This window comes from Choristoneura fumiferana, chromosome 18 (assembly GCF_025370935.1).
Source record: "Choristoneura fumiferana chromosome 18, NRCan_CFum_1, whole genome shotgun sequence".
NCBI classification, from domain to species: Eukaryota; Metazoa; Arthropoda; class Insecta; order Lepidoptera; family Tortricidae; genus Choristoneura; species Choristoneura fumiferana.
Genome location: NC_133489.1, coordinates 15584548 through 15595237, shown reverse-complemented (window position 1 = coordinate 15595237; position 10690 = coordinate 15584548). Strand labels below are relative to the sequence as shown.

Below are 10690 nucleotides of genomic sequence, written 5' to 3'. Positions count from 1 at the left end.
GGGAGCGGTGACTCGCGCGCACCATGCAGCTGGCGCTGTCACTGCTGCTGCTGGCCGCCTGCGTCACTGCCTTTGCGCAGATCGCCTGGACGCCCATTTTTCTTGACGCTACGAGTAAGTATTACTACCTGTTTTGTCGGATACATTCGTATTTATCTTGCTTCCTTAATTACCTTCAGTATATAAACTTGAGTAAGTTAGTTGAGTAAGCAAGATAAATGAATACGAACTTTTCCGATAAAACACTATGGCAAAATATTATTCACTACATCTGTAAACCATTTGGTGTTGCATGAGAAACATGATGTATGAATGAACTATAGTACATTGTGTCTTAAGGGCGGTAATAAGGAATTACAAACGAGAGTATTAGAAGCCCGAAGTCCGAAGTCGAAGACTGAGGGCATTAATGAGTCGATGTTCGTAGCTCTAGTACCGCCTGTGCGACATACAATGTTTTTCATCACATTTGCGAGTAAAATTGTATATTTGTAAAAGAAAAACTAATATTTTTTCAAAAATTGCCGATACCGCTGACTACGCTCTTGGCAGCGCCAGCCTCCGCCCCACCCCCCGCAGCATGTGCCCGCCATGCGCGCGCTCCTGTACGTCATGCAGTATCACACTCATTTACCGACCTTGGGCTTCATGACAAGAAAATTGGTACGGGCAATGACTCATTTACCGACCACGGGTTTCATGACAAGCACATTAAGGTCGAGGGTTTTATTTGGGGGGTTGCAACCAAGGTAGCCTGCATGTTTCAACACTGTTTACGAGCAATTGTGATGAAATAGTACATTGTGTCTTAAGATAAGGAAAAAACGAAGTATTAGAAGCCCGAAGTCGAAGTAGGGTTTAAGACTCGATGCGTAATTCTAGTACGTGCGATATACAATATTGAGCACATAATGAGAGTTTTCAGATAGGCGAAATATCGCTAGATGGCGTTAGTATTGTGAGGTCCGTTTGACGTTTAATTCTTGCTTGCGATTGGCTCGTTTAGTTATTTAACCAATCACAAACATGACGCAGGACTCTATTCCAACAACACAAGAAACATTACCTTAGCCTTGAAACCCTGAGACCATTATTTGTTTACAATTAATCGTAAAATACCTTATTAAATTGCTTTGAAATAAATAAATAAGCAAGTTAGTTGAATTAATTACTCAATGATTTCTGTGGCAGGCTAGTTGGTGCTAGTATCGTGAGGCCCTTTTGACAACTTTGACTTTCGCCTGACGTTTGTGATTGGTTGAATAAGTAAATGAGCCAATCGCAAGCAAGCCTGCAACGCTAACTAACGCCCACAACTCACGATACTAACGCCATCTAGCAATTTTCCTGCCGTAGCTCCGCTCCACTGAATCTGTCGTTCGTGAGCGTGACATATCTGTTTGTGGCAGGTCAAGTGGACCTATGGACGCAGTCGCCGAAGGGCTGCGCGTGCCCGCGCGGCGCGGACGGGGACTGCGCGTGCTGCGTGCGCGACGGCGCGTGCCCGTGCGGCGACGTGGCGCCGGCGCGCTGTGCGCAGTGCGGCCTCGAACAATATTGCGCCAATAGTAAGTTGTAACGGGAGAATGCGTGCTCCTCTCCCAGCTTTCCAGCAAATGGCACATTCAGATACTCCTCCAACTCTCTCCTGCCCGTAGTAAGCTTCATGAGTGGGGTACATTCAGTCGGGTTTTTTTAACGCATTCACTGTCACCTGACTTCTACAGGTGCCACCAACGCACATGTGCGCTCAAAATTTATGAATAATTTTGACAGCGGCACTGGGCGAAGTTCCGAAAACGCATAGGTGCGTCGTTGGCAGTGATTGCGTTAACCGTTGAAAGTCCGGTTCGTAGGTAACTATATCTCGCTGCGCTCAAATGTTTCCACTAGAGCTGTGTTGTGCGAGGATAGGTAAATGAAGCGTTCCTTTTGGTTCATGAAAATCGCATTTCTCGCAACACATACTCGTACATCTCTGGTGGAAACGCAGCCTTAAGTAAATAAATAATATAATCTCGCGAACCAGGCAAGTTTGAAAACTCAAACAACCATATTGCTATAGCAATTTATTTTCTACGCAAACCAAATCCAATTAAAAAAAACAATGTTTTATTGAAATTTAGGACACCCCCTTTTCATGACGTCGACAATAAACGCAAATTCATACTTTATTTTCCATTTTGGTGAACTCGTAGGTACCTACTTGTACAGAAAGCCAAACGCTAGCATAAAATTATAATAAAAGCCAGACACCCACTTTTAATCTTCCCGACCTTTCCTGCACTTTCGACTTATCACGCTCAAAATTGATGACCTGGAAATCGCTTACGTCATTTTAATGGTCGGTCTCCATATCATCGTACCGTAATACAAGAGGGTACGTCCCGTCACTTCTCGCTGTAGAACCTGCTTTTGTATAGTGTAAGAGTACATTTCGTCCAAAGTTCGATTTTAATTATTCCTAATCCTTTGTTAACCCAAACAAACCAGCCCGCTTAGCGCGAAAGTTGTATTCATAACTTATTGTTCGGTGTTCCCAGCAACTTGTTGCTACTGAAGCCAATTAGTTACTCTATGAGTGCTGTGGCTATGACAGTTGAAACCTAAGAAAACCGTTGTACTCAGGGATAACAATTAATAGTAGTTGATCACTCATTAATGTATATTTTTGTTAAGTACCTATTTTACAAGTTTTTAATTAACTTGCTGTGTTACAGATCTGTTTACTGTTGTAATCTGTTAAAAGGCGCGCCCCTCCATAGCTAATTATCAATGTGCACGAGTAGTTAAACCTCGTACTTACACGTTATCTTAGTCTCAGTGTGCTGTGTGCGTGATTGACGGTACGCTTGCGACTGAGGAGGACACGTTCGAGCTACGCACACATAAACTTGTACGGATACGTTTACAACTACAATTATAAAATGTGGGGGGGCGCGTCTTCGTGATGTGTAGTGAGTAGGTATCTGCAAGTGAATTTTGTCCCATTTTTAGTCAGGATTGATATAAAATCTGTAAACTACGTGGTCAGTCAAGAAAAAGTAAAAACAGCTGAAAAGTTATTTCTTAAACATGTTTTTTTGCAAAAATACATTTGAGTTATGACATACCTAACTAGTTAATTAACACGCTAGCTTAGCTCATTGTATTTAAAAATCGTAATGATAGGTATTATGGCACAATTAACACATTTATGATAAGTATTGACACATAAATAACACAGTTTACATATAAATAAGTAGAAGGAAGTTGAATCTGAGAGGAAAATAAGAATTTTAAATGAATATTTGTTCTTTCCTTTCTGAAATTTTTGATAAAATAGTCCTATAAACGATTTTTTAATGCACAGATCCAAAAATGTTTGATACTTACCTGTTTATTTCAAAATTAAAACACGCCTAAAATTCAGCCCAGGACTTTCCTGCACGAAGAAATTGACGTTCATTTCATTGACAAATCAACAACGAAAATACCTAATCAAAACGAAACTTGGCGGACGAAAAGTTGATTTAATTTCCAATTACGTGCCATCCAATTCCGATGAGAGCCGACATCGCCGGTACGTACACGCCACCAATAGAATTACGAATGAGACTTTCCAATTGCTTATATCAATGCAAATAAATTAAATGAACGACAATTTAAAAAAGAGTCGATGTTTGTTGGCTATCCCCAGGGTATTAGGACGTCCAACTCGCACAATGTTTACATTTTTCTTGGATAACGGACCATTAACCCTTGCCCAATATCAGAGCTTTTCAATGTTTTTACTTGTGGGAATCCAGGCTTCCCTCCGCGTTGCCCACGCATGCTTCGTATTGTATTCTCACGGCATAATACGCATTCACAATTTAGGAAACAAAGTTATATTAGAAATACCACGATCTGGAATATATGTTAACAATTTTGTTTGAACTAGCGCTCCAAAGCGGTCTCATGTTATGTATAAACTTGTTTCTAATTTTGACTAAAGTTAGTCAAAATATTAAATCGTGTTTTCTGATTATTAATAAAAAAATCTATCCAATAATCCTGAAAAAAATACCTTCAAAAATAAAGCATTTTATGTTAAATGAAAATTATGTTAAACATTAGGAACTTTAAGTTTGCAGGAGTCAATTAGACCCTTAATTAAAATGACAAAGATATAGTCTCAATCTTAGTGCATATTTTTTTTCCTTAATCATTTATTTCGAGTCATTTTCCTGACAGTGTGCAACATGACGATAGACTCGCGCATCCTGAAGAACAAGTCTGGCAAGACGTTCGGGCAGATCAAGTCGCCGTCGATCCAGGGCCCGGGCGCGTGCTCGTACCTGCTCCAGCCGGACGCTGGCCAGAGGGTCGAGATCCAGCTGTACAGACTCGTCTCCGTCGGAAGGTTCAATGGCACCAGGCAAGTGTTCCAAACATAGGCGTGCATTGGGTCAACTCCAGGGTAGACACATAAGTAAAAATAAGAGAGCAAGGGCCTCTATTAATAATAATTATCTATACTTCTAAAACTAATATATAAAGAAGAAAGATTTGATTGTTTGTTTGTTTGAATTGGCTCGAAACTACTAAACCGATTATAAAAAATCTTTCACCGTTAGGAATAGCTCCGAGTGACATAGGCTATATTATATTGAGAAAAAAAATAGGAATTCTTACTAAAATCCAATAATTTATTTATTTATTTTCAAAAATATCTGTATAAGCCCAAGTGTAAAAAATTACCTAAAATTACTTACATCGCGTGCGCTGCGAAAACTATTGATAATAGAATAAAATAATGTGCCACGACTTTGCAGAACACATTATTATAGCTATGTCACAATAAGTGTTCTTTTATTATTGAAAAAAAAATGCCGCCGATATAAAGACTCTTTATTTGTAACGTGGTATACTTCATCTTATCAAAATAAATTCCTTCATATTCAAAACTGCTTCAATACCTTTACATAACTTTTTGAATTATTCAATTCAGACATTCCATTCAAACGATATCACGAGTTTAAAAATGGTCGCCGCTCACCCCGCTCGGCTAGCTAGTACTTTTTTTTTATGCTACTGGTTGGCAAACGAGCAAGTGGGTCCCCTGATGGTAAGAGATCACCACCGCCCATAAACATCTGGAACACCAGGGGTATTGCAGATGCGTTGCCAACCTAGAGGCCTAAGATGGGATATCTCAAGTGCCAGTAATTTCACCGGCTGTCTTACTCTCCACGCCGAAACACAACAGTGCAAGCACTGCTGCTTCACGGCAGGAATAGCGAGCAAGATGGTGGTAGCAATCCGGGCGGACCTTGCACAAGGTCCTACCACCTGCAAAGGAATACTCGTAATAGGTACGCGATGTTCGCGTCATTAAGGTACGTGAGGTGTGTGAGTTAAAATTTATAATTTCTGAATTTTTTTGTTAAATACCCGTGCGAAGCCGGAGCAGGCCGCTAGTTTGATATAACTAAAATATTGGAAAACGACTTGTTGAATAAATAAATAAAGATAGTTTTATTATAGAGCACCATGTAATAACCTAACCAAAAAAAAGTTAAAAATTTCCCGACTTTGTTACTTCAAAGTTCAATATTTTAAAAACGGCTGAACCGATTTTGATAAAACATGTCTAAGAACCATCGCTAGAAAACCTGCTATCAAATAAAAAAACTGCATTCGAATCGGTCCACCCGTTTAAGAGCGACGGTGCCACAGACAGACAGACAGACACACACACACACACACACACACACACACACACACACACACACACACACAACACACACAACACACACACACACACAGATGCACATAGCGGTCAAACTTATAACTCACCTCTTCTTGCGTCGGGGGTTAAAAAATACAATTCATTTGTAAGATAAGCATTTTTGGTAGACTAAACAAGCATACTGTGTTTCGCTTAATTTACTTGAATGTTTCAGAGGTAAACACGTATTGTACTGAAATATACTATTACTAATATTCTGTCATCCAAATAATAAATATAGAAAGTTATAAAGTTGAAAGTTGTAAAGTTGTAACTAAGTAATAATGTAAACAAATCTCATCCAATACGATTTTTTTACCCATTTCTGATTAACTTTTGTATTTGATGACAAGTAAAGACAGTCCTAGAGCTGGTAGGTATTCTTGCAATTATGATTGCAAATGAAAACTGCCAAATGTAGGTTATATTGATTTTATTTTAAGAAAAAAGCTTATGGATCGTAAAATTTTCATGATAAAAACAAAACTAAATTAATAACCTTAAAAACTAAATTCAATGATGAGAAAATCCGTGATCCGTGAAAATGAGTGAGTTTGTGAGTGAATCTGTATGTTTGTAACTTCTACACGCTGAAACGGCTGGACGGATTCCGATGAAATTTGGCAAAAAGTTAGTTTATAACCTGGATTAAAACAAAGAATACTTTTTATCCCGATATTTCCACGGGATAAGGATAAAATCTCTAAATAACAAAGTTGGGCTTAGAGTCATGAAATTTGGTATGTAGGTAGCTGGACGTCTGGAATAACACAGGCTACTTTTATCCCGGAAAATGCACAGTTCCAAAGGGAATAGGGCGCGATAACCGAATTCCACGCGGGCGGACCAGCCGATAGTACGTTAAGGGTTTTCTGTGAATGAAATAAAAATAATACCTAACGAAGCTCTGCTGCCGCCTTGCTCGCCGCTCTCGCCCTTCAACCTAATCCGACCGGGTAGGATCCGCTCCGACTACATCGATCTCGCTCGCTGCGCTCGCTCGCTCATCCGCGGCGGTGCTTTTGTTTGGAGTACTTGGTGAAAAAAAAAACTAAATTACATTACCGTTTGAACCATTAGGAATAAAATAAGTTGTTTGGTCCGAACGAGGAATTTTAAGGTGTCATGGTTCCATCGATTGGTCGACACAAAACATTGAAAATCCCATTAGTTCGATTGTAGGACCATAAGACTGAGAAATCCTCATTATCCGATCAATCGACCAACAGTAAAAAAAATATTCGTTGCCCGATCAATCGGACAAGCCGATCGGACCAGTGGCCTAAGGGCACAAAATATCATGTCGTATTTTATGTCGGTATTGTACGTCCGGTATATAGTGTCACCCCGTCATAGCCTCGTCCGCGCTGCTTGTTATCAATACTGAAATAATCAAGTGTTGTCAAAAAAAAAAAGTTTCTGCAACGGGTGACGTTTTTGTTCCATGCAATCCAATATGCCACATAAATTCATGGTATTCATAAGCAAGCTTTTCACTATTTATCCGCCGCATGCAAAAACTCCAATGCTCAGAGTTTCAAAAAACAGCGATCGTCCGAAATGTGAAAGTCGAGTGTGAAGGGACGAGGCCTGTCACACACACGCAATCGTGATCAATGTGACGTCAAATGAATAGGTATTTAGAGTGACCGACTAAGCCCGCTCGTAATAGCTACCTATAATAAGTATCTATGTATTTGGAGCACGGATTCCTCATTATTATTCAGAACTTGAACTGTTCGGGTCAGAGCAAGCCAAATTCGCAGTTTTTTTAAAACATATGCATATTCAATAACGTCAATATTGAAAACGTTTGCTTGTATAACACAATAGTTTTTTTGCTGTTTCGTACTGTTTGGCACGATTTATGTTTTATTGTAGAGCAACTACATAAAGTCCAGCAAAACATACAGAGGATGGCTCATTTAGATCGGTCAGTATGGGAAAGTCTGAAAGTATAAGACAAACGAAGATCTGTTCTTAGGAACCATATCATCGATTTTAGTTACAAGAAAAATTGCATTCAAAGATTAAAAAAAAAACTTGTTCTCTGCACGGGAATCGAACCAGGTAAAAAAAAAACCTATATTATTCTATTTGGATATCGATAGTGTACGTCATAAGCAATAAATGTTACTATTAAAGCATTGTTTCACCAGAGATCTGCGAGGATGTGTTGCGGAGGAATAGGTTTTCAATAACCAATAGAAACCGCTTCATTTACCTCGCCTCGCCCCGCTCAGCTGTTTCCACCAGAGATGTGCTGTGCGAGGATGTGTAAATGAAGCGTTTCTATTGGTTAGTGGAAAACACTTTCCTCGCAACACATCCTCGCACATTATTGGTGGAAACGCTGCTTAAGCCACGATATCTAGAATTAATAAAATGCATTGTTTTCATATTTTTTAATAATGCAAGTTTTATTTTTCAAAACGTCCGGGTTCGATTCCCGAGTTGAGTACAGAGTTTTTTTTAAATGTATGAATGCATTTTTTCTTGTTATTAAATCGGGTGACAGGGTTCTTAAGAACAGATCTTCGTATGTCTTATAGTTTCAGACTTTCCGGTACTGACCGATCTAAATGAGCCACCCTGTATAATACAATATATATACAAGTATGTATGTTATTTAGTACACCGAAAATTAAGCGTAATAAAAAGGCACCAAGTTGGAATCTTTAGCCTCATGTGACGTCGAAGAAAATGACAACTAGGTATGCTTTCATAAAATAAAATACTATGCGCGGCAAAAAATCTGGCCCTCAAATGTATGCAGAAATGGGTAATTTTGTATGTAGAGTGGGCCAAATTTTGTGCCGCTGAGTATATAAAATAAGCAAACGGATCGCCTGATGGCTGGTAAGTTCCGCTGTCGTGCTGCTGCCGCGTTCCGAGCATGTTTTTCGTTTGTTTATATGAACACACGACGTTCCTTACTTATAAAATTATTGCAGTAAAGTCAATTTTAATTTAATTTTAACTCACTGGTGTTTGGATGCAGTTGCGAAGGCGGCTGGCTTCAGCTGAGCGGCGCGAGCGCCGTGCGCGCGGCCGGCGCGGGCGGCGCGGCAGAGACGAGGCTGTGCGGCGCCAATGAGCGTTACTCGCCGCCCGTGGTGCTGTTCGCAGACCACGGTGCTTCTACTTTAGAGTTTAGGTAAATATACCTCAACAGTTTTTAATAATTCACGGCAAATTACATTAAAGAAAGAAATAAATAAAATGTTCATTTAATTAATTACACATATTATTTGTTACTAAAGAGTTCAAATAGCCGAATTGTAGGGTTGCAGATTTTTGCCACAAATGGGATATTACACAAAATGAACGATTTTCTTTTATAATTTCGGGTCATCCAGGGACATTGTCACATAATGGCCGATTTTTGCTTGTCAGTATATTCTGGTGCTCTCTTCTTCTTCCGGCATTACGGCATCGTTTTAAAGATCGGCAAATGTACGGTTGAGAACATTACATTTTTTAGTGGCATCACGTTAGCTCATCGAATCTTTATTGTCAAAAGTGCTATGAAGCACTTGCAACTTCCTCTTGGTCATTTTCTTGGCTGGATGACCGCTACCACTTTCACGAGCTACAGCCAAGGATGCCAGAAACTTGTAAACAGTAGAAACTGGTACATTTTCTTTACTAAAATGGTCCACTGTGTACTTCTTCCCCAACTTTAAAGTTGAATTATAGAAATTTACAACACGTTTTCTCAAAGCTTATTGTTTCGACGCCATTTTTCCACAAATATTAGAACATGAAAAAAAAATGGAACAAGGTTCTCCAAAGGGGTTGCAATTACACTATAAGCAAACTTTTTCCTTAGGCCAGTAGTTTTTTTTCTGAAAGCTTGGTAAATACGTTTTCATTTTTTTGTGGTGAAACAAACACAATTCATTTTCTTCATTATAATATATATTTACAAACATTGTGTGTCTTCACAGAAATATCAAATTTAGGTTTTTTTTTTTAAATAGGTCTAAGGCTTTTGATTCAAAATTTGAAAAGTGATGTGATGACACCAAAGCGGCAATGTATAATGAACCTACCATATTGCAAACAAACGACAAACGGTTTCCTTAATATTAAAAAGACCATTTGCGTTACAAATCAGAAATTACGTAGTACGACAAGTGGTTAGGGATATGATTCTCTTAAACCTGATCCTTATCATATTATCGGTCCCGTAGGAGAACCCCATCCGAGTGTGTAATTTAAATAAATTACCTACTAGCTTCTAGCTGGACCCGATACTTTACATAATTCATATTTTCTCTTCCTATAAAGCTTTCAGATAACGTGCGCTTACCAGTATTGCATGCATTAAGGATATTCAATTAAGTAAGCAAATAGCTTCAAGCTTCACGATAATAGACCAAACAGTGCCAATATTTTATCCGCAATGAAAACTAATTGATTAAATCGTTGAAATGACAAAGGACGTAGCTTAAACCAGTATTATAGCTATTGCCGGACCGTTCCAAAATTAATATACATTTGCAGTTCGTTTCGGAAACGCATGTTCCGGTAGCTGAGGGGACAAAAGGTCGTCACAACGGAACCGGTAATGCTCTGTTCGGAATTGCGGCCGGTCGCGGCTGCTACTACGAGTACCTACTGAGTGCTGTGGCGGACACCATAGCGCACCCTGTACTTGCGCGGTAGTTGTCTGACCAGGCTCGAGACGCGGCTATAATTCCATTTCCGACGCGTTTTGCGACTATGGTAATACATTAGGACGGTAATTGAGCAAGTGCAGTCACTTTGCAGCTCTAGGGAATAGTCGGTTGTGATTTATGCGGTTTAACTGCCGGCCACAACAGCGTTGTACGTTATTTCTCGTAAATTAACTTTCCATTATTTTGAAATTTTGTACGGCACGGCATGCATTTTGCAACGAGTTAAATTTTGGCTGGGTTGTGTAAAGTTTTG

At 39.4% G+C, this 10690-nt stretch overlaps 1 protein-coding gene across 1 annotated transcript in view; it reads left to right on the top strand.

Moving 5' to 3' along the window:
* The first annotated feature begins 12 nt into the window (after positions 1-12).
* The window catches only part of LOC141438438 (uncharacterized), a 49945-nt gene continuing 39267 nt past the window's right edge, over positions 13-10690 (top strand). The window contains exons 1-4 of the mRNA XM_074102306.1: positions 13-114; positions 1410-1568; positions 4216-4399; positions 8754-8909. Coding sequence (XP_073958407.1) covers positions 24-114; positions 1410-1568; positions 4216-4399; positions 8754-8909 — 590 coding nt within the window. The 5' untranslated portion in view covers positions 13-23. The remainder of the gene's footprint in view (positions 115-1409; positions 1569-4215; positions 4400-8753; positions 8910-10690) is intronic.